At 42.0% G+C, this 25,857-nt stretch overlaps 1 protein-coding gene across 1 annotated transcript in view; it reads left to right on the forward strand.

Moving 5' to 3' along the window:
- LOC142074853 (microtubule-associated protein 1B-like) overlaps positions 1–23,706 on the forward strand; it is a 119,537-nt gene extending 95,831 nt beyond the window's left edge. The window contains exons 4-7 of the mRNA XM_075135760.1: positions 3,181–3,321; positions 14,066–20,351; positions 22,584–22,822; positions 23,551–23,706. Coding sequence (XP_074991861.1) covers positions 3,181–3,321; positions 14,066–20,351; positions 22,584–22,822; positions 23,551–23,706 — 6,822 coding nt within the window. The remainder of the gene's footprint in view (positions 1–3,180; positions 3,322–14,065; positions 20,352–22,583; positions 22,823–23,550) is intronic.
- The last annotated feature ends 2,151 nt before the right edge of the window (positions 23,707–25,857 follow it).

Raw genomic sequence — 25,857 nt, forward strand, 5'->3', positions numbered from 1 at the left:
GCTCATGTCCAGCTTTTCATCCACCAATACCCCCAAGTCCTTCTCGACAGGGCTGCTCTCAATCCCTTCATCCCCCAGGCTGTATGGATACAGGGGTTGCCCCGACCCAGGTGCAGGTCCTTTCCCTTGGCCTTGTTGAACCTCATGAGGTTCACACGGGCCCACTTCTCAAGCTTGTCCAGGTCCCTCTGGATGGCATCCCGTCCCTCAGGCGTGTCAACCACGCCACTCAGCTTGGTGTCATCTGCAAACTTGCTGAGGGTGCACTCGATCCCACTGTCTGTGTCATTGATGAAGATATTAAACAGGACTGGTCCCAATACGGACCCCTGAGGGACACCACTTGTCACCGATCTCCATGTGGACATTGAGCCATTGACCACTACCCTCTAGATGCAATCATCCAACCAATTCCTCACCCACCAGACAGTCCACCCATGAAATCCATACCTCTCCAGTTTAGAGAGAAGGATGTTGTGGGGGACTGTGTCAAAGGCCTTACAGAGGTCCAGATAGATGACATCGGTAGCTCTTCCCATGTCCACTGATGTAGTCACTCCATCATAGAAGGCCACTAGGCTGGTCAGGCAACTGACCAACTATCTTCTTTCAGATAGATACTCTTCAGTGGCTCTTTTCTACTTGTACTGAAAACATGAGTTGTTCAGCAGAGATTTAGGTCAAGCCTCCCTGGCTCAGCCTCCCTGGCATGAGCGGGAATTGTTTAGAACAACTAATTGCTTAACAATCAATATAAAAATTTAAAAGAATGGCTTGCTAGGACAGCTGAGGTAATTATGTCATCTCAATGGAGATGGAGTTTGGATTCAATACCTACATGTGGAGTTTTTTGGGATGGACTCTGCTCATTTAGTTTAATACGTGGATAGCCTTATTCTGGAATCACAATTCTGGTTTAACTTAATTCTCCCTGAACAGAAGAATTAGTGCACTTGAAATTCATACCTTACCTTAATTTGATTGATTTTTCAGTGTTGGACAAGACTTTTGAAATATTTGCTGTATTGGGCCTGGCTGGGATGGAGTTAACTTTCCCCATAGCAGCCCTGGTAGTGCTGTGCTTTGTAGTTGTAGCTAGAAGGGTGTTGATAACGCACCAATGTGTTGGCTACTGCTGAGCAGTGCTCCCACAGCATGGAGGCTGTCTCTCCAACCCCCCCACCCCCAAAGGCCAGTAGGCTGGGGGTGGGCAAGAGGTTGGGAGGGGACAGAGCCAGGACAGCTGACCCAAAGTGACCAAAGGGATATTCCATACCATATGACGTCATGCTCAGCAATAAAAACTAAGAGAAAGGGGCGGGGGGGGCATTCGTTATTAAGGCGTTTGTCTTCCAGAGCAACCGCTACGCGTACTGAGGCCCTACTTCCCAGGAAGTGGCTGGACATTGCCTGCTGATGGGAAGTAGAGAATTAATATTTTTCTGTTTTCCTTTGCTTCCGCACACGGCCTTTGCTTTTCTTTATTAAACTGCCTTTATCTCGACCCATGAGTTTTTCATCTTATTTTCTTCCTCCTGTCCTGTTGAGGAAGGGGAGTGTGAGAGTGGCTTTCTGAGCACCTGGGGGCCAGCCAAGGTCAACCCACCACATTTGCAAAAAGTTTACTCAACAGTACAGAATCTTACAAAGGTTTTTGTCATGGTTTAACCCCAGCCAGCAACTAAACACCACGCAGCTGCTCGCTCACCCCCCCACCACCACCACCTCCGGTGGGATGGGGGAGAGAATCAGGAGGGCACAAGTAGGAAAACTCGCAGGTTGAGATAAAAACAGTTTAATAATGGAAATAAAACGAAGTAGAACAGGAATAATAATGATAACAACAACAATAATAGAATATACAAAGCAGGCGATGTACAATGCAACTGCTCACCACCTGCTGACCGATGCCCAGCCCATCCTGAGCCACGAGAGCCCCCCCTTCATGCACCACACCTCCTACTTTATATACTGAGCATGACATCCTATGGTATGGAATACCCCGTTGGCCAGTTGGGTCAGCTGTCCTGGCTATGCTCCCTCCCAGCTTCTTGTGCACCTGGTAGAGCATGGGAAGCTGAAAAGTCCTTGACTCTCTGTAAGCACTACTTAGCAACAACTAAAGCATCAATGTGCCATCAACATTCCTCTCATACCAAACCCAAAACACAGTGCCACACCAGCTACTAGAAAGAAAATTAACTTTATCCCAGCCGAAACCAGGACAGTTTTATTTAGTTTTGCTCTTCAATTTAAGTTGAATTCAGCCAATAGAAGTATACTGAATATATGGATTTTTCTTAGCATGCAAGTAAATCTCCCCCTGGGGGGGAAACAGGAATTATTACCAGCTGTAGTGAGGGTCAAATAAAGTAATGAGGATCTAGTTTAAAATAGTTAACAGTTATTTCAAAATGCAGAAGTTTATTTCTCAGTAGCAAGCTCCTTTGAGCCATCAGGCATCTACATAATTTATTATTGTGTATTGAAAAAGGTCTTGGGCTGGCATACTTAAAAAAGTTATAGTCTCCATAGTTAGTGATATCACGAGATGTAAATGGTGCATGTGACTGTATCTGAGTGCTTGATTATGATTATGGTGAAACAGAAACATCCTTTAACTTTGGAGATGATTCAAGTTACAACAGAATGATGGTCTAAATATGCCACTTTTATGTGTGATTTGTGGCTGTTACTTTTTAGTGACATTTTTGCAACTGAATGGCAAGTAATGCTGTACACTGGGAAAAGAAGATCAGCCTTCCAAAAACAGTCTGACACATGTAGTTGTTCCTCATTAGCATGTGGGACACAGTTGGCCAAGGCTGTCCTGGTACAGTGCTATTAAAATTCAACAAGAGTTATACAAGAAATGTATTTGTTCATTGAAAATTTTTTTAAATTCAATTTCTGTTCTCTTCTGCTCCTTGCTCTTTTTTCCCCCATGTCATTAGTTTGGTTTATTCATCAGACTTTCTCTTTAATTGCTTTTTGTGCCCCCTTTTTTCCCTTTTGCTCCTTTCTTATCTTTTGTAAACAGCACTATAACTTGAAAATGTTTCGACAGTCCTGGGAGACTCTGGTGCAAAATATGTTTTAAATTAGATGAGGTAAACTGTATGTTTGCAGAGGAACACGTGGTAACTCCCGTTATTGATGTGGTTCTCTCCTTCACTCTAGGTACGCTTAATGATCACAGATGCTGCAAGACACAAGCTCCTTGTACTAACTGGACAGTGCTTTGAAAACACAGGAGAACTCATTCTTCAGTCAGGGACCTTCTCCTTCCAGAACTTCATTGAGATCTTCACAGATCAAGAGGTGTGTTCAGAAAAGTGTCTTCCATACATTGTCATGTGATGGCACAGGTTTTTAGAAGATTAAAAATGGCCCTCTGTGTTGCTAGAGTTAGCATTGGCTAACTAATGCTGATGCTCTTTACTCTTCATTATAGGCTTTCTTTCAAGACATTTATTTAATTTACTTTAGTTTTGATGTAAATTGCTTAACAAAGGAATTACATTTTAATTTGGGGAATTAAATTGCAACTTCGAGAAACAGAAAACCAATGAACATTTTGACAATGGAAGGAGATAGTGTTGTGTTTAAAATATACAGCTTGTTTATCTAAGGTGCACATACAGAGCAGTCAAATTGAATTTGACACCAGGTTCTTGCCTGGTGGCAGCTAAGTAATAGGTGACATTAAATAAGACAGAGGCTATCTGTTGGAATGGCTGTAGTTTTTTGCATCACCTACCTGCTTGGCTTCTTTACTGTAGTGTTTCAAATTTTGCTAGTGAAATCTGTAAATCTTGTGATTTTTACATACCAAAAATATAAGTATGAAGTATACCAATATTTAATGTTGTTTCTTAATGCTGCCTTGCTTAATGTACTGTGTCTGAAAGCTCCCATAGGGCAGGAACCCATAGTAAACAAGCTGTCACACTTAATTTAGCTGCTGTGTAAAATATGCATTTAAATAAACTACATGGCTGCATCCCTAGGTATTTAGTTTCCAAAATTAATTAGGAGCATTTCAGTGGAGTGAGATTTGAAAGTTCAGCACTGAAAAAGCAAAGTTTGCATGAGCTCCAGTGTGACCTTATTGTATCCATTTGATCCATTTCTCAAAGCCTCTTTGTTCAACATATGGTTGTAGGGTTGGGGAAAGAACTGGATTCCTGCTCTCTGAAATGTGTGTGACACCTAAAATTCTCTGCCAGTTCGCAGTTACTTTTCTGTGAAATTGCAAACCTGAGCTCCTTGCATCACTGGCTAATTAGCGACACATAATTACTTTATGACTATATGCAAAACTAGGGGCAAATCCTACCATTACAGTTAGGAAGCCAAACCGTCGGCTGGAAAGCAGAGCAGTGGTGGTTGGCTATGAGTTACAGCCGCCGAGGGATTGCCGCAGTGGTGGGCATTCAGGGCATAGTCCCATGGTCTCTGAGTAAAGCTCACTTGGCTTGTCTCTGCTGCTGGCAACATGCTCACCAGCCAGCCAGCATGGCTGTTTTAAAGTGTTGGCTTCCAGCTTATTGTCTCTGAAACCTCAGGCTCCCACTGCTTCTAAAAGATTTCACAAAAGCAAAGAAAGATCATATTTGCCATACTGCAGTCTGTGTATGTGACATTTTTTAAAGGGTCCCATTAATGGGAAATTTTTAGGTGGTCTACAAATTGGAAAAAGGTTAGAAAAAATTTCAGTCTTTAATAATACTAATAAACCTTGGGCTGCCCGGTCCTCTGAGCTGGAGAACCATGAGTGCGGGAACAGTGACTTTCCATTTGTGGACACTGAAATTGTAAAGGATCGGCTGTATCAGCTGAATGTTCACAAGTCCATGGGGCTGGATGGGATTCATCCCAGAGTACTGAAGGAGCTCGCGGATGTTATGGCAGGACCCCTCTCGATCATCTACCAAAGGTCTTGGGAGCCTGAGGAGGTCCCTGCTGACTGGAAGCTAGCCAATGCTATTCCAATTTACAAGAAGGGCATGAGGGAAGACCCAGGGAACTACAGACCTGTTAGTCTAACCCCAGTTCCTGGTAAAATTATGGAGAAGATCATACTGGGTGCTACTGAAAGGCATTTAAAGGACATTGCAATCATCAGGCACAGTCAGCATGGGTTCACAAAGGGAAAGTCCTGTCTAACTAATTTGATCTCCTTCTATGATAAGGTCAACCACCGAGTGGATGAAGGGAAGGCGGTGGATGTAGTCTTTCTGGATTTTAGTAAGGCTTCTGATACTGTCCCTCACAGCATCCTTCTGGACAAGTTGTCCAACTGTGGGATGAGCAGGTACACGGTGCGCTGGGTGAAGAACTGGCTGAAGGGCAGGGCTCAAAGGGTTGTAGTGAATGGGGCTACATCTGGCTGGCGACCGGTCACCAGCGGTGTTCCGCAGGGCTCAATTCGAGGGCCAGTCCCGTTCAATATATTTATCAATGATCTGGATGCAGGAGTTGAATGCACCATTAGTAAGTTTGCTGATGATACGAAACTGGGAGGTGCTGTTGACTCTCTGGAGGGACAAGAGGCCTTGCAGAGGGATGTAGATGGATTGGAGCATTGGGCTATGATTAATGGGATGAGATTTAACAAGTTGAAATGCCGGATTCTGCACCTAGGATGGAGTAACGCCGGGCACAAGCATAAATTGGGAGAGGAGTGGCTGGAGAGCAGCCCTGCAGAAAGGGGGGTGCTGGTCGACAACAGGCTCAATAGGAGTCAGCAGTGTGCCCTGGCAGCCAAGAGGGCAAACCGCATGTCGCGAATGAGTGGTTTAGAGGCCACTTAAAGAATCACCGTCAAAGATATTAGCAGAAAGTGATTTTAATAGAGATTTATAAAGGTGCGACCTAACAGAATTTGATGGCAAGGTTCACTCTATTACTTATTACACGGATGAAACATATAAAGGAAAATCATCTAAGGGTTTATATTTCAGGGATTATATGTGTTTGGCAGCAGTCTAGGTTTCATTCACAATTTAGCAACACTTAATTATCAACTAATCATTTACAAACTTTAGTAACGCTTAATCATTAACTAATTCAATATTTGCAAAGTGAGTTAGCAAGTCTACTACAATCACAACTTAATTACAGATTATGCTTACTATTAGATCACACACACAGAGAAACATATATATATATATGTATATAAAAATATACAGAAGGTACCTGTTAAAAATTCCCCTCGATTTCAGTGAAGAAATATTCACGTCGAATGTCTAGGCGTTCCCTCTCAACGGGCGAAGGGTTGAGCTTCGAAAGGGACTCACCCAGGACCCAGCGGTCCTCCGAATATCGTAGGTCTGAAAGATCGCAAGCTCTGAGAGGCTCCCACTCAGAGGGAGATGCTGGGTGCAGCCGCTGCGGTCCAGGAGAGCTCAAAGGGCCTCGCTTAGGACCACTGTTTATAGGTTCACAAGATGGTTGGCTTTAGTCATCCGTAAATTTCCATCCTGGCCACGGTCCCAGGTGGTAATTACTAAAAAATTCTTAAGGTTTCGGTGTTGTTCTACTGGACACCTGGGCCAGGCAGTAGGAGTATGTTCCCAGCCTCAGCTATGCAGAGTTTCTGATACAGTCAAGGAGCGCTCAACTGCCAGACTTCAACACACCAAGGCCGAGGTTTCATGGAAATTTCTGAGATCAACAAGCGGCCCAGATCAACAAGTGGCCCAGGGAAGAAAGGGGGGGAGGTATGAATGCACCACCACACCGCATCCTGGGGTGCACCAAACACAGTACAACCAGCCGGTCAAAAGAGGTGATGATCCTACTGTATTCAGCGTTGTTGCGGCCTCACCTTGAGTACTGTGTGCAGTTCTGGGCCCCACAATTTAAGAAGGATGTTAAGGGACTTGAATGTGTCCAGAGGAGGGCAACCAAGCTGGTGGAAGGGCTGGAAGGCATGTCCTATGAGGGGTGGCTGAGGACTCTGGGTTTGTCTAGTTTGGAGAAAAGGAGGCTGAGGGGCGACCTCATTGCTCTCTCCAGCTTCCTGAGGAGGGGAAGTGGAGAGGGAGGTGCTGAGCTCTTCTCCCTGGGATCCAGTGACAGGACGCATGGGAATGGTTCAAAGCTGCATCAGGGGAGGTTCAGACTGGACATTAGGAAGCATTTCTTTACCGAGAGGGTGGTCAAACACTGGAACAGGCTTCCTAGAGAGGTGGTCGACGCCCCATGCCTGTCAGTGTTTAAGAGGCATTTGGACAATGCCCTTAATACCATGCTTTAACTTTTGGTCAGCCCTGAAGTGGTCAGGCAGTTGGACTAGATGATCGTTGTAGGTCCCTTCCAACTGAAATAGTCTAGTCTAGTCTATTCTATTCTAAGAAAGGGCTAGAAAAAAGTGGTTAGTGGTTTGTTAACTAGTGATTAGAAGAAAGAATTCCTGTGCTGTCCTGACCCATAAGCATGTACGGTTTGATGAGTATTGTAGTAAAGTTGGTATTTCTGGTCTCTGTCTATTTTTATTTCACCGGACCAAACCTGAACTATGGTCATGGGATGTGCTTACAAATAGTAAGTAAAGTAAATATTCTTTGAGGGATAATCTTATGAAGTCCTATTCAGAAATCCATCTCTACCTTGCAGAACTCCCTGCAGGCAATGCCTAAAAGTGTTGTTTTCAACTTTTCCCGTGCCAGAAGATTGAAGATGTCCCATTCCACTGCCTCTGCAGCAACAGCTAGCAGAGGAAAACCTTTCTTTTTCACCTTTGTGGTCCAGGGTGTTACGACCCAGACCGGGCAAACCGGGGGAGGGGGTGTCGTATTGCACCGCATATAATTTCAAAGCATCGGGTAATCCCCTTATAAGAAGCTGCAACCTGTCGGGGTCTGCCGCATATTGCATGGGAGAGGGCTGTTGCGGGACCAATAATCGGTCATGCATCAATTGGAGACATGCAATTTTTTGTACACTTTCTAAAACTTTAATAGAGAAAGGATCTCCCCTTTCCATAGGGTCCAATCCACCTGCCCAATATGCTACTCTTTGGGTCAGGGACCAGGGTTCTCTATCGTCATTTGTGGTTATAAAAACTCCTGGTCCCCAATACCCTCTTGCCTCGTCCTCACTCAGCAAGATACAGTCACCCCCGGTAAGAGATACTCTCCATACATATTCAGTTTCCATTTCTTGGGGTCCTCGGGAATATTTTTCCTGAATTTTAGCCAAATTGGTGGGGGAATAGGGAACAATGCAGGTGGTAACCTGCTGAGCTCCTCCTTGACCGCCATCCACAGTCTTGGTCTTAATTAAAGGTCGCATTATGACTTCCCCCCTCTCAAAGGAAAATATTTCTCTCATATATTCTAGGTCTTTAAGAGGGTATGACAATTTTGCTTCTCTTCCCCCATCAGAATTTGTGTCCATATTTTCTACATCGATTTGGAAGCGGGTTTCATCTAATTGCTCCCTTAATATTTTCTCCCACTCCAAAGCCTCCGTCAAAGTGGTATGTAATCTTTGGTTAGTCATTCACTCGGCGGCAAGTTGGTCAGAGAGACTTCTTGTCTCATTTTCTAATTGTCCCTTCAAAGCCTTCACTAGATCTTGAAGGGATCTTATTGCCCCCTCTTTTGCCTACCGGGTCACATTTTTATCCCGCTGTGCTGCCACCAAGGCGGCTCCTAAAACCGCACAGACTAATGCTTTCCCCTTTCCTTGCTTCAACCTTCGTTCTTTAGCCAAAGTGGAGATTCTGTCCGCTACGGTTTGCAGATCTTGCCAATTATTATGGACCCAAGTCATACCAGGGGGAGAAGGTCGGGCGTTATAGCCCTCTAATCTCTCCAGGAGAGGGGTATAGTCTACAATTGGACCTCCCAGGGAGGCCATAATGGGTTCTACAATCGGACGTCCCAGGGAGGCCGTAATGGGTATACAATTATAGGGAACAGATCCCTTGTTAGTCCTCTGAGGACTGTCTCCCCTTATGTATGATGCCTCTCAGAGAGGGGCTGCCGTAAAGGCCTTGTCCCAACGATCGCTTTAGCACTAATGAGGGATCCTGCCCACTACGCCAATTTCAAAATATTACGACCCAGACCTGGCAAACCGGGGGAGGGGGGGGTGTCGTAGAGGTTTCGAAATTCCCTCAGGCTAAATTAAGGTGAAACGACACCAAACGATCGATTAAACGTTTTATTTAAGGTAGAAGCAACCTGAACTTGGAAAGTGTAACAGTAGGCAACGTGGGTTCTATTGAAACATTTAGGAGAAGAAGAGGAAAGAGAGGAAAAGAAAAAGGAGAGAGAGAGAGAGAGAGAAAGGAGATAGAGAGATATCACCACCCTTGGATCCCGCGATGATGATGATGAATGCGGCAATCCTCCGGTGATGGGCATGCGCTGGCTCCTTGGGTTGGTGTCCTTTTATAGTCTTGTTTCCACCACCCCCGATTATGTCAGTCACGTAGCTTTTGGTTTTCTGCGCAGGCGCCACTGTGTGTGTGTGGGGGGTGGTCACGAGGGGTCTTTTGGGTGGTCTTTGGGTGGTCGAGAGCCCCTTCCTCAGATAAACTCTGTATGACCTTTTGCCAGATATGGTGAGTCATCGTTACTTGGCTGAACTCGGAACTGCGCATCCTCTGGCACGCCCTCTGGGTCCTGTGTTAATCGACTTCTCACTTGCGGCTTATCGGCTTATTGTTGCTACACAGAACTTGCTTTGCCACAATGTTTGAGGCATCAACTTCACATTAACTCTTTCAGTCTCTCACACAGGGTATGAAACAATCTTGTATTTTCTCTGAGCAGCCAACTTCTTGTTTGCCTTCACTAGCTGTAACACCTTTAAAACTTGAGGATTCCTCAACAGATGTATCTCAGTGCTTGAAAAGATGATGAGGTTCACAGATACATTTCTTTGCTCCCAGAGTGACTTTGAATCCAGAGAAGAGAATGAGCAGTTACATCTCTGTGTTATCAAATAGCGTAAGCAATGGAACTGTTGATATCCTTTGTGTCACCATTTGAAATGCAAATCCATTAAAGACTTTTCTAGGGCATTCATGAACTCGCTATTTCTAACAGATATGATCTATGTCTGGAATAATTTTTCTCCAACGTTTCATTGGCCTGCATTACCACTGGCTTAACACTGTCTACATTATGTGTGCCAACTTTTAGGAGCAAAGAAAGTCAGAATTTAGGAGTATGAAACAGCAATCCAAATATGTTATAATATAAACTGGATAGGACTAACCCCAAACCTTGGCCCAGTATATTCATTAGCCCATGTCGTGGTTTAACCCCGGCTGGCAACTAAGCCCCACACAGCCGCTCGCTCACCCCCCCCCGGTGGGACAAGGGAGAGAATCGGAAGGGTACAAGTGAGAAAACTCGTGGGTTGAGATAAAGACAGTTTAATAAGGAAAGCAAAAGCCGCGCACACAAGCAAAGCAAAACAAGGAATTCATTCACTCCTTCCCATCGGCAGGCAGGTGTTCAGCCATCTCCAGGAAAGCAAGGCTCCATCACGCGTAACGGTGACTTGGGAAGACAAACGTCATCACTCCGAACGTCCCCCCTTCCTTCTTCTTCCCCCAGCTTTATATGCTGAGCATGACGTCGTATGGTATGGAATATCCCTTTGGTCAGCTGGGGTCAGCTGTCCTGGCTGTGTCCCCTCCCAACTTCTTGTGCACCCCCACCCTACTCGCTGGTGGGGTGGGGTGAGGAGCAGAAAAGGCCTTGACTGTGTGTAAGCACTGCTCAGCAATAGCTAAAACATCCCTGTGTTATCACCACTGTTTTCAGCACAAATCCAAAACATAGCCCCATACTAGCTGCTATGAAGAAAATTAACTCTATCCCAGACAAAACCAGCACAGCCCGGTATATTACCATATGATTTTTTACCTAGCCAGAATATTTGCCCTACATGAGAAATGGTCTGTACTCAAGTTATCTATCTCCTTATTTATGCAACAGACTTGGATTTATTCTTCCAGAAGTGATCTTTTATTACTTTTGTCTCTCCCTAATAATGTGTTTTCAACCCTGACCAGAGACACTGCATAAAGTAGTATGCTCGAGATCCTAAATCTATTTCAGAGCTGTGCTCTGTGCTGCCCCTGTTTTCTTATTTCTGTGGTAAACAACAGGAATGGTTCTCTGATTTTCCTTATTTTTCATCCTTTTCTGCCTTTACTCCTTTTATTTTGTTTTGCTTTGTTTTTTTCTTTGCTCTTTTTCAGACAAAGCCATGTCTGACATAGGGGTGAGATTTATTTATACTCCTATCAAATGGTTTGAATACAAAGTAAGGCCAACGAAGAAAGACAGAAAATATGTATTTTCTGCTTTATTTAGGTATTGGCTGGTGTCCTTGTTTTGGCTGGGATGGAGTTAAATTTCTTCCTAGTGCTGTGTTTTGGATTTAGTATGAGAAGAATGTTGATAACACACTGATGTTTTTAGTTGTTGCTAAGTACCCTGCTAGTCAAGGACTTTTCAGCTTCCCGTGCTCTGCCAGGTGCACAAGAAGCTGGGAGGGAGCATAGCCAGAACAGCTAGCCCAACTGGCCAATGGGGTATTCCATAACATATGACGTCATGCTCAGTATATCAATAAGAGGCGTGGTCCAGGAAGTAGCGATCGCTACTTGATATCGGTCGGCGGGTGGTGAGCAATTGCATTGTGCATCACTCACTTTGTATATTCTACCATTATTATTATTATTGTTGTTGTTGTTGTTGTTATTTTTATCCCTTCCTTTTCTGTTTTATTAAACTGTCTTTATCTCAATCCACTAATTTTACTTTTTTTTTTTTGATTCTTTTCCCCATCCCACTGCGGGGAGGGGGGGAAGTGAGCGAGTGGCTGTGTGGTGTCTGGTGTCTGGCTGCCTGCCGGGTTAAACCACAACAGTCGGATTGTTTTTGTTTAGATAACAGCCACTGTATCTTTGTTGTGTTTTATTTTTGGTAAATACTGAAAATAAATTATGTAGCACAAAGAAAGGAAGTGAGACATACACACACAGAGGCCCACAGAGATCTACTGCAATCAAACATCATTAATTTTTTATATATTCATTTCTTCTGCTCATTTGGCTTGTGGTCCAAGAGTTTCAAATTATTCAGCTGTAGCCTAATCTATATCATCTTTATGAAAACTGTTCCTATAGCTTGAACTAACAATTGAGTCTCTGCAAATAAGGTTGTGGTATTTTGCATGTTACTGCATGGGCATATTTTACACTGACATTTTATGTCTGAATTACTTCTTTAAAGTTTACATCATTTTGTGGTCTCTTTGTTAAGAGCAAATAGAACAGAAATGGGCTACGTTTAACCTACTTTCCTGTAAAAAAAAAAGTCAAATGAAAGTATCTGTGGAACTGGGAGAAGGTATAAAATATATCATACTTTTTAATGTTTGTTTGTGTACTAATCTGGAACCACCAAATATTGTTTTTTAGTTCAGATTGGAACAGAACAATAGCTCTTCATACTATGGCATAGAACTTTTTGTTTTCTGTGCCTTTATTTCAGTAGCTGGTTTTGGTACTAGCATGTTATCAAACACTGTCAAAATTAATGGAGTTATTCCAGATTTTCACTTTTGTGGTCCATGAGTTTAAAATCAAAATAATGATCTTTTTAACCTTAACACTTTTTTCTGGCTCTTTCTTTAGCCCTGAGTTTATATTTTTATTTATAAAACTATATATATAAAAGGCATTATAAATATATCATATATTGCATAATATGATATAATATGTATTTTTATATATATTTGTCATGGTTTAACCCCAGCTGGCAACTAAGCACCACACAGCCACTCACTCACTTCCCCCAGGTGGGATGGGGGAGAGAATCAGAAGGGTAAAAGCGAGAAAACTCATGGGTTGAGATAAAGACAGTTTAATAGGGAAAGCAAAAGCTGCGCACGCAAGCAAAGCAAAACAAGGAATTCATTCACCACTTCCCACCGGCAGGCAGGTGTTCAGCCATCTCCAGGAAAGCAGGGCTCCATCACGCGTAACGGTTACTTGGGAAGACAAACGCCATCACTCCGAACGCCCCCCCTTCCTTCTTCTTCCCCCAGCTTTATATGCTGAGCATGACGTCATATGGTATGGAATACCCCTTTGGTCAGTTGGGGTCAGCTGTCCCGGCTGTGTCCCCTCCCAACTTCTTGTGCACCCCCAGCCTACTCACTGGTGGGGTGGGGTGAGAAGCAGGAAAGGCCTTGACTCTGTGTAAGCACTGCTCAGCAGTAATGAAAACATCCCTGTGTTATCACCACTGTTTCCAGCACAAATCCAAAACATAGCCCCATACTAGCTGCTATGAAGAAAATTAACTCTATCCCAGCCAAAACCAGCACAATATAACATATAAATATATGTACCTCACAATCTCACAAATACAAAACACGCAACTGTTTGGATTTTTGATGCAATAAAACATTTCTTAGTGTTCTGGAAAACTGTCCTGCAGTCAGTCATGCTAATCTGGGAGTCAGGAGCCAGCCTGCAGAAAGAACGATAGTAATGATGGTGTGTGAGGAGGGGGTGAGGAAGGCAGCTGCCCCGGGAGGATGCTGGCCTCCTCTGGGCTGCAGTTATTCTCTGTCAAGAGGATGTGCTCTTTCCCTTAGATATTTGGCTGGCTCTTCTGGATGGGCAGGGGCAGCAGGGAGACTCATGAGCCAATGGCAGAGATAGTGGCAGCTCTGGCAGCGTTAGCCTCATAGTCCTCATCCCCTCTAAATATAAAAGCTTGTACTGTCCTCCTATAAAGGGTGGAGGAGGGAAGGGGGAACCTTGGGGTACTTTCCTCCTTTGGGCAATGAGGAAGGGACCTTTCCTCATAAGCTGCTCCTTTGTATTTAAAAAAATACAGCAGTAAACTAATTGTGCTAATAGGTTCCTTTAGCTTCTAGGATGGGTACCCAACAGTGCAGAAGTGAATGAAAAAGGTTTTATCTATCTGATGAGGAAATATTATGTTCTGACATCAATTGTCATTAAAAACTGAATTTACATGCATCTTCTTGTGTTTTTGTTTTACAACCCTAGATTGGTGAATTATTGAGCACCACACACCCTGCCAACAAAGCTAGCTTAACTCTTTTCTGCCCTGAGGAAGGAGACTGGAAAAATTCCAACCTCGACAGACACAACCTTCAAGACTTTATTAACATTAAATTCAACTCAGCTTCCATATTGCCCGAAATGGAAGGACTCTCTGAATTCACAGAGTATCTGTCAGAATCAGTAGAAGTGCCATCACCCTTTGACATTTTGGAGCCTCCAACTTCAGGAGGCTTCTTGAAACTCTCCAAACCCTGCTGTTATATTTTCCCGGGTGGAAGAGGGGACTCTGCGTTGTTTGCAGTGAATGGATTCAACATGCTTATCAACGGAGGATCCGAAAGAAAATCTTGCTTTTGGAAACTTATCCGGCACTTGGACAGGGTAGATTCCATTCTACTCACTCACATCGGAGATGATAACCTGCCAGGAATCAATAGCATGCTTCAGCGAAAGATAGCTGAATTAGAAGAGGAACAGTCCCAAGGGTCTACTACCAACAGTGACTGGATGAAAAATCTGATCTCACCTGATTTAGGAGTTGTATTTCTTAATGTACCTGAGAAACTGAAGAACCTGGATTCTAACTTTAGAGTAAAAAGGAGTGTAGAAGAAGCTTGTTTTACTCTCCAGTATTTAAATAAATTGTCTATGAAACCAGAACCTCTTTTCAGAAATGTAGGAAATACCATTGACCCCATCATTTTATTTCAGAAAATGGGAGTTGGCAAACTTGAGATGTATGTGCTTAATCCTGTCAAAAATAGCAAAGAGATGCAATATTTTATGCAACAGTGGAGTGGTACTAGCAAAGATAAAGCTGAATTCCTGCTACCAAATGGCCAAGAACTAGACATTCCATTATCCTATTTCACTTCTGTCTCATCCCTGATTGTGTGGCATCCAGCTAATCCTGCAGAAAAAATAATCCGAGTTCTGTTTCCTGGAAACAGCACCCAATATAATATTCTAGAAGGACTAGAAAAACTCAAACACTTAGATTTCCTTAAACAACCAATGGTTACACAAAAAGACCTAACTGGGAACATTGCTAGTCCATCTGTGAAACAAGCAAAGTTGAAACAACGAACAGACAGCAAGGAGAGTCTGAAGCCTGCTGCAAAGACACCACCAAGCAAGCCTGTCAGAAAGGAATCTAAAGAAGAAACAACGGAGCCTGCAAAGCCTAGTCCAGCACCGGAAAAGCTTCAGAAATTGGAAAGCAAAGAAAAAGTTCCAGTTAAAAAAGAGAAACCAGCAAAAGTGGAGACCAAACCTATAGTGGCAGAAAAAGATGTAACAAGTAAAGAAGAGCAATTAGTAAAATCTGAAACTCCTGAAAAACAAGCTACAGATGTAAAACCAAAAGTAGCAAAGGAGAAGCCAGTGAAAAAGGAAGTCAAAGCAAAACCTGAAGAAAAGAAAGAGGAGAAAGAAAAACCAAAGAAAGAGGTTTCTAAAAAAGAGGAGAAAAAACCCATCAAAAAAGAGGAAAAACCCAAAAAAGAAGAGATCAAGCAAGAAGTTAAAAAAGAGGTGAAAAAGGAAGAGAAGAAGGAAACTAAGAAGGAAGTAAAGAAAGAAGCTCCACCAAAGGAAGGTAAAAAAGAAGGTAAAAAAGAAGAGAAGGAAATTAAGAAGGAAGAAAAAGAAGCCAAAAAGGACATCAAAAAGGTTCCTAAAGAAACAAAGAAGACAGCTGCTCCTTTGACTGAAGTCAAAAAGCCTGCAGCAAAGCCTAAACCACGAAAGAAGGAGGAACCTGCTAAAAAAGAAGCAGTACCTGCTGGAAAGCCAAAGGAAAAAGGAAAAATTAAGACTGTGAAGAAGGACATCAAAGTCAGTGGAGCGCAAGCTGCCCTTGCAGCAGTTGGAGCCTCTGCCACAACTGTAGCAGCTGCAGAAATTACAGCTAGTGGAAAAGAACTTGAAGTGGAGAGATCCCTTATGTCTTCACCAGAGGATTTAACAAAGGATTTTGAGGAATTAAAAGCTGAAGTAGAAACAATAAAAGAAACAAAACCTCAAGTTGCACTTATAGAGGATGAACTGAAACTCACTGGCACAGAACAAAAAGAGGCCTTTGAAGTCCAAAAAGAAAAATTAGATAATGAAGGACCTGCTGAGTCCTCCGATGAAGGCATAACTACCACAGAGGCTGAGGGTGAGTGTGAACAAACGCCCGAAGAATTGGAACCTGTGGAAAAGCACAGGGTTGATGACAATGAAAAGTTTGAAGATGAGGGAACTGGCTTGGAAGAATCATATGAAGCAGGAGATTATGAGGAAAAGGCAGAGACAGAAGAAGCTGAAGAACGAGGTGAAGATGAGGAAGAAAAGACACCACTGGACACCACAAAACCATATATGGAGGAAGCAAGAAAAATGGAAGAGAGTTCAGAAGAAATAATGGCTGAAGCAGATGCTAACATTAAAGCCGAAAAATATATTGAAAAGGCAGATAATGAAGCATCAGATGAACGGGCTGAGGAAGACAGGGAAGAAGCAGTAGAAAAGGCAGAAACTGAAGAGACTGAAGAAGAGGAGGAAGACAAAGCAGAAGACATCAGAGATGAAGAGGAGACTGAAAAAATAGAAGCTGAAGAAGATTATGTGATAGCTGTGGTAGACAAAGCTGCAGAAGCTGGTGAAGTTGAAGATAAATATGGCCTACTCATAATTACACCAACAAAATGCTCAGAGCCTCAGTCTCCAGCAGTTGAACCGGCCTCTCCTATCCATGATGAAACATTACCTGGTGGTTCAGAAAGTGAAGCCACTGTTTCTGATGAAGAAGATAGAGAAGATCAACCTGAGGAATTCACTGCTACTTCAGGTTATACACAGTCTACCATCGAAATATCCAGTGAACCAACTCCAATGGATGAAATGTCTACACCCCGGGATGTCATGAGTGATGAAACTAACAATGAGGAAAGTGAGTCACCTTCTCAGGAGTATATGAACATTACCAAGTGTGAGACATCACTGTACTCTCAAGAATTTGCTAGACCTAAACTTTCTCCACTTCTGGATGCTTTTAATGGATTATCAGAAGCATCCAAAACAGAGGCCACAGAAGGTAAAGACTATAATGCCTCAGCTTCTACCATCTCACCACCTTCTTCATTAGAGGAAGACAAATTTTGCAAATCTGCATTCCAAGATGTATACTGGCAAAAAGGAAGTGAAATCCAAGGCACTGCCAAATTAGAAATCAAAGAACCCTATCCAGAAGATGGTGGAAAACATAGTCCAGCCAAGAGTCCAGCTGAGAGTTTGTCCCCTCCATCACCCGTTGCCAAAACACCACTGAGTGAACGTAGTGTGAACTTTTCACTCACTCCCAATGAGACCAAGGTCTCAGCTGAGCCTGTCCCCATTGCTACATTGCCTGATGTACATCAAGAAGTTGCTGAAGAGCATTGTGCAAGCCCTGAAGATAAAACATTAGAAGTAGCATCTCCCTCACAGTCTGCTGCTGGTAGTGCTGGCCACACACCTTATTATCAGTCTCCCACTGATGAAAAATCCAGTCAGCTTCCCTCTGAAATCAGTGAAAAGTCAACAGAAGCTCCTGTTAGCTTTGAACTCAGTGAAGTCAAAGATGAGTCTGCAAAACCCAGAATAAGCCCTATGGATGAGCCTGTGCCAGATTCAGAATCTCCTATTGAAAAGGTTCTCTCGCCTCTACGGAGTCCACCACTGATAGCTTCAGAGACCACTTATGATACATTTTTGAGTGCTGATGTAAAGTCTCCCACCAGAGATTATGGAAGTCCTTCTGAGGGGAAACCTGAAAAAGAAAAATCACCTGTTCAGATGAGCCCAGCTTCTGAAGCCAGCTCTGTGGGCCTTTTCCAAGAAAAACAAGATGAAAAAAGCATGGAGTTTATGGTAATTAAGGAAGGCTTCAGCCTAGAAAGGAAAATGGAGGATACAGAACCCAGCAGCTCCCAGTCTTCACTGGTCTTGGATGAGCGGAAGTTAGCAGGTGATCTCTCACCTACTCAAATAGATATCGGTCAGTTCGGTTCCTTAAAAGAAGACACCAAAATGTCAATTTCTGAAGGCACTGTTTCTGACAAGTCTGCAACCCCAGTTGATGAGGTTGTAGCAGAAGACACCTATTCCCATATAGAAGGAGTAGCTTCTGTCTCTACAGCATCCGTTGCTACTAGTTCATTTCCAGAACCAACTACTGATGATGTATCTCCTTCTTTGCATGCTGAGGTTGGATCCCCCCACTCTACTGAAGTTGATGATTCCCTTTCAGTGTCAGTTGTACAAACACCAACAACGTTTCAGGAAACAGACATGTCTCCATCTAAGGAAGAGTGCCCAAGGCCCATGTCAATTTCTCCGCCAGATTTCTCACCTAAAACCGCAAAATCAAGAACCCTGGTGCACGATCACAGATCTCCTGAGCAGTCAACTATGTCAGCAGAATTTGGTCAGGAGTCCCCTGAGCAGTCTTTAGCAATGGACTTTAGCAGGCAATCTCCAGACTATCCTACTGTAGGCACTAGTATACACCATATATCTGAAAATGGACCAACAGAAGTAGATTATAGCCCTTCAGATATACAGGAGCCTACTTTTGCACGGAAAATTTCCCCTGTGGAGCAGTCATCTTACTCTCAGGAGAAGGATATTTCAGAAATTATTTCAGTTTCTCAAATTGAAGCTTCATCCTCAACTTCATCAGCTCATACACCTTCCCAGTTAACTTCGCCACTGCCAGAAGAAACTTTTTCAGGTGCTGTTCCACCCAGAGATATGTCACTGCATTCTTCTTTTACCTCAGAAAAGGTGCAGAGCCTAGGAGAAAAACTGTCACCAAAGTCTGACCTATCTCCGTTAACTCCAAGGGAATCTTCTCCTTTGTACTCTCCTAGTTTTCCAGATTCACCTCCTGCAATCACAGAAGCGGTGTCAGTTAGTCACACATCTTCGTTGTCACTGCAAGTTTCCTCTGTCAAAGCATTTGGTTACCAGGAACCCCTAACAAAGCACAGTCCAGAACCTTTAATCAGCCCAGAAAAAGAAGATTCAGAGAAAAGCAGCAGGTCACCAGAAGAACTTAGTTATTCTTACAAGGCCACAGAGAAAACTACTAGGTCACCAGAGGATATTAGCTACTCCTATGAGGCAGTTGCAAAATCTAGATCACCTCAGGCCACAGATTATTCCTATGAGATAACAGGGAAAGCTACTAGGTCACCTGAGGCCACAGATTATTCTTATGAGATGACAGGGAAAACCACGAGGTCACCAGGAGTCACAGATTATTCCTATGAGAGAATTGGGAAAGCTACCAGCTCACCCAATGCTATGGATTACTCCTATGAGACAACAGGGAAAGCCACCAGCTCACCTGAAGCCACAGATTACTCATTCGAGACAACTGGGAAAACCACCAGATCATCCGAAGCTACTAGCTATTCCTATGAAGCAAGTGCACATTTTACTCCAGGAAAATCGTTAGCAGAATCCTGTCAAGATGTTGACTTATGCCTTGTGTCCTCCTGCGAATATAAACATCCTAAACCTGAACTTTCACCCTCATTTATCAACCCAAATCCCCTTGAGTGGTTTGTAAGTGAAGAACAGTCTCAAGATCAAGAGAAGCCATTAACTCAATCTGGGGGAGCCCAGCCACCTTCTGGGGGAAAGCAGCAAGGGCCACAGTGTGATGAAACCCCTCCCACGTCCGTGAGTGAGTCTGCCCCATCTCAGACTGATTCGGATGTTCCCCCCGAGACTGAGGAATGCCCTTCCATCACTGCAGATGCTAACATTGACTCAGAAGATGAGTCAGAAACCATTCCGACAGACAAGACAATTACATACAAACAAATTGACCCGCCACCTGTCCCGATGCAGGATCACAGCCCTTCCCCTAGGCACCCTGATGTCTCCATGGTTGATCCAGAGACTTTGCCCATCGATCAGAATTTGGGTAAACCTCTGAAGAAGGACCTCAAAGAAAAGACAAAGACAAAAAAGCAGGGTACTAAGACCAAGTCGTCTTCTCCTGTTAAAAAAAATGATGGTAAATCAAAACAAGTGGCTTCACCAAAACCAGCTGTAAAAGAATCTTTAGACAAAATTTCCAAAACAGCTTCTCCAAAAAAGAAGGAGTCTGTGGAGAAGGCAACCAAAAATATCTCTAATCCAGAAGTAAAGTCTCGAGTGGAAGAGAAAGATAAGGACACCAAGAATGCAGCAAATACAACAACATCCAAGTCAGCAAAGACTGCAACCACAGGTAAAGACAGATAGGAGTTCCCTAATGTTAAGATTTTCTTAGTTGTTGCAGTGAAGTTAGGTTGCCTTTATATCAGATGAGAATGTGGTTTGTAGCAAACCCCCAAAGAAAGTCCATGTTTTAAATATAAATCTGGCATGTTAAGGCCACATTTAAATGAATGAAATTCACTGAATTAACTTTTGCAATCTGAGAAACTTGATGTGTCAGTTTGCTCAGATGTAAAGAATTAGAGTGTACAACGAATATAAAAGAACTTAATACTAGCTGTCTGAATTGTTAACCAACTAATAGAATTAAAAGTACCACTTTTGTAGGTGAAATTAAATCAGTAGTCAAGTGAACCACTTTATTCATTGTAAGAATCATGTAGGCACAATGATCTTAACATAAAATAATGCAATTTAATATTGTGAGAGGCAAAGGTACAATCAGACATTGGATGCTTTTTTACTTTGCTGGATTAATTTTAAAAAGAGTATTTTAAAAAAATGATAACAGTAGTAAGAGCACTTTCAGTGAGCTGAGCATGTATATCACATAATCCAGTTAAAGTCTTATGCCATCAGTGATGACTAAACATACAGAAAATTAATGTCATTTTGAATGACTGTTGTGTATTCTAAGTAGTAATAAAATATGAATTAGATTACTGAAGGAGGCATTGTGCTAATATGTTGTTTCCGGCGGATCTTGTTAGAGAGTGTTTTGGGGATACTTTGATTTTGCTGTTGTCAGGACTGATGTTCTATTGAAAGCTTTTTACAAGGAGCAGGTCTAGGATTCAGTACAAGCAAACCAGCATTCAGCTATCTGTAGTTTCCCTGTTTTAAGTGGTCCGCTGTTCCTTTTTTACACCATCATTTGCATGTGTCTGTTAGTAGATGCTTTTCAAAGCAGTAGTACAGTTCCTCATGCTGTACATTTCTCTAGCACTTTAGCTTTATATTAGATTCTTCTTCCTTGAAGCATACTTCTCAGGTATATGCTAGAGCTGAAGTGTAAAATGTAATGTCTAATATTTTATCCAATGTTGGTATCCACAATTCAGAAAGATGTATCACAGATTTTTTATGATGAAAGATGATAAAAGATTTTGTAACATACCCAATAGTTAAAAACTCTCTAATTCAGGAAATCTTATCATATTATGATGCTTATTTGGCATATTGCCCTATGATGAACAGCAGGTCACACTAGACAATTGTATTGGACTTTCCTGGCTTTACAATATGTGATCCTAAATAGAGTGTATTGCTCAGATAATTTAGTTTACCAAACTTCATCCTCTGTAACATCATGAGAAGGCCAATAAAACATAAATGGTGATCATCTGGATATAATTACTGGTTGAATCCTGATTGTCAGTTCACACCATGATCCAGTGTGTAGCAAAAGCAGCTTTTTTTGGTAGTATTTTTAATGTGAGTGTTTAAACTTTGAACTTCCTTTTGACTGAATCTCTTCTTAGAACAGATACTACACTATGTATAGCAGCAAAAACATGCTTCCCTCTACTTTTTGTGATAAGTGGCTAGTTTGTGTATGCAAATAAGGATCCAGCAGGCAAACAAACACTTGTTCTCAGTTTCCTGAAGTAATTGCTTTAGGAAGTTTCTCTGTTCTCCCAAGTTCCTCTTTGCCCCTCTTTCTGCTCACATGTAGTAGCTTCCTGATGCACCTGTAAGACAGTCTGAGCATATCAACAGCTACTATGTCTTGGTATGTGCTGATACCCCAAATCTCAGGACCACTTCTGCATGGCTCCCTGTGTGACCCTAGCTTTTATAATCATGCATACCTGAGACTTTCGAAAAGCTGTACTTCTTAACTTGGAAAATAATACTGCCATTTATTTAATGGTAATTCAGTAATCACAGCCCTGCGTAGTAATTGTTGGCTAATAGCAGTATATTACTGGGAAAGGTTCAGTCAAATGTTGGTTATGTGTTAGTGAGTTTTTATTGTATTATAGAGTTAGTTACTTTTATTCCATTTTTTTCCTCCCAGTACAATCGTAATTGGCATACAACAAAGCTGGAATGTTTCATTAGATGTAGGAGGGTAACACCATAATTGTTTCAGGGGACACAGAAGTACAATTGTAGCTATGTAATGCTTAACCAACACTAGCAATTTTAAGAATATCATCTGAGCGGTTATAATGGTAATTAATAAATGCATGTTTTTAACCAGCTTGTGATATATTCTTTTGTTGTTTGATTTCCAAAGGACCTGGGAATAGTAAGTCAGCAAAATCTACAGCAGTGCCTCCAGGACCTCCCGTGTATTTGGATCTGGTGTACATTCCCAACCACAGCAATAGCAAGAATGTCGATGTTGAGTTTTTCAAGAGGGTGCGGTCATCCTATTACGTGGTGAGCGGGAACAATTCTGCAGCCGAGGAGCCAAGCAGGGCTGTTCTGGACTCCCTGCTGGAGGGCAAGGCCCAGTGGGAGAGTAACATGCAGGTAGGCTCTTCACTAGTATTTCTACCTGGAAATTTAATCTTCTCTGGGAAGCAACTACAGGAAGCCAGAGAGTTTCTGGAGTGGGCAGCAGCTGCTGGGGACAGGAGTTCCCAGCCTGGGCACTTTGTTTCACCAGTGATGTGAGAAGACACCCAAGTGAAACACAGAGCTGCAACATACTCAGCTGCTCCCCCATTTCTGGCCCTTCTGACCTGTCTCTGGAGAATAAAACAGTTGGGAACTGGTTTACAGGGCCATTTGGCTATTTCATCTTGTTGTTATACCATATATGATCCAAGTTTGGAAATCTTGCAGTTTGTAAGTAGGAAAGAAAAGTGAATGTTTCATGGTTTATATGGTAATCACTTACACTTGGAAACTTCATGTGCCTTTCCAACATGATAAATAAGTAAACAAAATATTTGGCCATAATCTGAAGAGCTATCAGTGCAGACTACAGACTGCTACTTCTCTGGAAAGTTGCATCTCAGCACCTTAGAGAACCAAGGTTTTATTTTGATAAACTGCTTCTTTACAGTCATTTTATCTTTTCTACATGTTTGTTTATTTCCTTTTATCCATCCATTTATTTAAGTATTTATTGCATAAAGATCCACTCTTTCCAAAAGGGAATCATACTTGTTGGCCAGGACTTCTTACAAAGACATTTTTCTTATCAGTTGTTTCTGTTGTCCATTCCTCAGGAGTTCTCCTGTTTTGTGTTGCAGGTGACCTTAATCCCAACCCATGACTCAGAAGTGATGAGGGAATGGTACCAAGAGACCCATGAGAAACAGCAGGACCTCAACATCATGGTTTTGGCAAGCAGCAGCACTGTTGTTATGCAAGATGAATCTTTTCCTGCATGCAAGATTGAACTGTAAGAACGAGACCATGCACCACAAGATTTAACTTTGTTTCCAGAAATTCTTCAGTTTGAAAACACCTTTTCTAAAAATTCAACCCATCTATTTCAGCTGTTGAACTGTATACCTGCAAAATGCTATACTGTATCACAATGATGCAAGTCACTAATATTTTTCAGTCTTTGCTGATTGCTAAGGGAAATAACAGTATTCCCATAGTAGGGTTCAAATTACTGCAAAAATACAGATTCAGTTTCATCTCTGCTGAACATTTGGAAACCATGTACTAGCAACCCCAACTGACTTCTGCCAGGTAGAGGCATTTGCCCTCTAAAGAAACACAGAGAGAGAGAAAGAGAGAGAGGGGTAGGAGGAGAAAGTAATAAATAATTAGATCTCCAGTAGTCTCATGGCAATAGCTGTATCGCTTACTGCAGTCTGTTTATGCACTCACATGAAAAGGAGGTTTTAAATTTGTATCAATCTGAGCTCTCACAAAGGAGGTCCTTACTTTACAGAATTAAGTTAGCTGGAAAATAAGAAGCAGCAGAATGTGGCTAGGAAGGGACGTACAACCTAAACGCTCATTAGCAGTTTTCCACTTTAATTTGAACTCTGCATACTGACATACCATAACAATCGTAGGCCAAATATGCACATAGTCTGAACCCCGTTCAGAATTCTAAAACCTTTCAACATGCAGAATTGTTGGTCTAAGGCATGCTGCCAGTAAAAATCCACTCACTCCAGTCAGAACTGACCAGTCCACATGCTTAAACACCCATGTCCACTGTCAATTAACTGAAGCAAAATATCAAAGCAGTTGGAAGTACATACAGTAGACAATTTGTCTTAGAAAGTGACTTGAATGTACAAAGAAACTTGATGCACTTATTTTTTAATGTTGAGACAGCAAATTTATAAAACATCTGTGTAGGATCGTAGTTACACCAGTAAAGAAGTGTGAGTGTGCATGTGTGGTACTAGAAACCTATCCGACTGGTCAAACAGCTTGGTGCTATGAATTACGTATGTTAGTTCTGTGAACAATTCGTTGATGCACCAGGACAGCTCAACAAGGCAAGATGAGCATTTTTTTTTGAAAGCTTCTTTTGTACTGTGGAAGCAAGATTGAAGTGGTGTCCGGTATCAGAGTTGCAAAACTTAGCGAAACATTCAGGATGATGAAAAAAGTTACCTGCAAGTCTGTACAGTATTCAACCTTCCTTTGTCTTACCTTATTTTATTTGTTTAATTTAAGAGTAAATATGGGAACAAATGTACAGAAACCTTTTTTTTTCTTTTTTTAGTGCTGCGTGAACTTTTAATAGATTTTTAACAAAAGTTTTCATTTACAGGAAAATGCAAAGAAAAATTTTTCAGGTGAAGGCAATTTTTTTAGTAGTTTTGTAAGATAAATTAATAATGTTGTTTAAGGTTCTAGTGAGAATGGATATTGAAGTAAGATTTATTGAAAATAGTCAACTGCCGATACCTTTTCAGGAACGGGGGGGAGGGGCACCCTGGTGGTAAAATTAACCTATTGATGATGACAGAAAATGGGATTTGAAATGTTGATTGCCTAATATTTACAAGGGTGTAACCTACATTCTCAATCCTCACAAGATCTTGAAAAAAGATAGAATAAGCAATAAGCTAAAATAAGTCCCTTTCCTTTCCTTTTCCTTTCCTTTCCTTTCTTTTTCCTTTCCTTTCCCCCTTCCTTTCCTTCTCTAGACTGCTTGCAGAAGAACAGCATGTAGAACATTTCTGTCATTTAAGAAAGTTTGGATTTTTTAGTTTCAGAAGTTTTATCCCAATAAAAAAATCTTGTTACATTGTAGAAGGTTTGCAATCTGAATTTAAAGAAGGTCTAAAGGCCTCCAAAATGAAGATATGTGCTGGTCTGTATGATTCACCATTATGGCTGGTATTAAGTTTCACAATGTAGTGAACTATGACCTCATTTTATTTTCTTTACTTATAATTTATTTCAATTTTACATTGTTAGGATATATTTGTTTAACAGGTATATGTTTGTACTCCTAATTTTTATGAGGGTTTTTTTTATACTGCTTTAGGGCCCTTTAAATGTGGGCTCCTGAGGCCTATTTAATGCTGTGAATTACTGTTTGTCAATTGTTGGGGTTTTTGATTTATTTTTAATGT

The sequence above is a fragment of the Calonectris borealis genome, chromosome W (genome assembly GCF_964195595.1).
Source record: "Calonectris borealis chromosome W, bCalBor7.hap1.2, whole genome shotgun sequence".
NCBI lineage: Eukaryota > Metazoa > Chordata > Aves > Procellariiformes > Procellariidae > Calonectris > Calonectris borealis.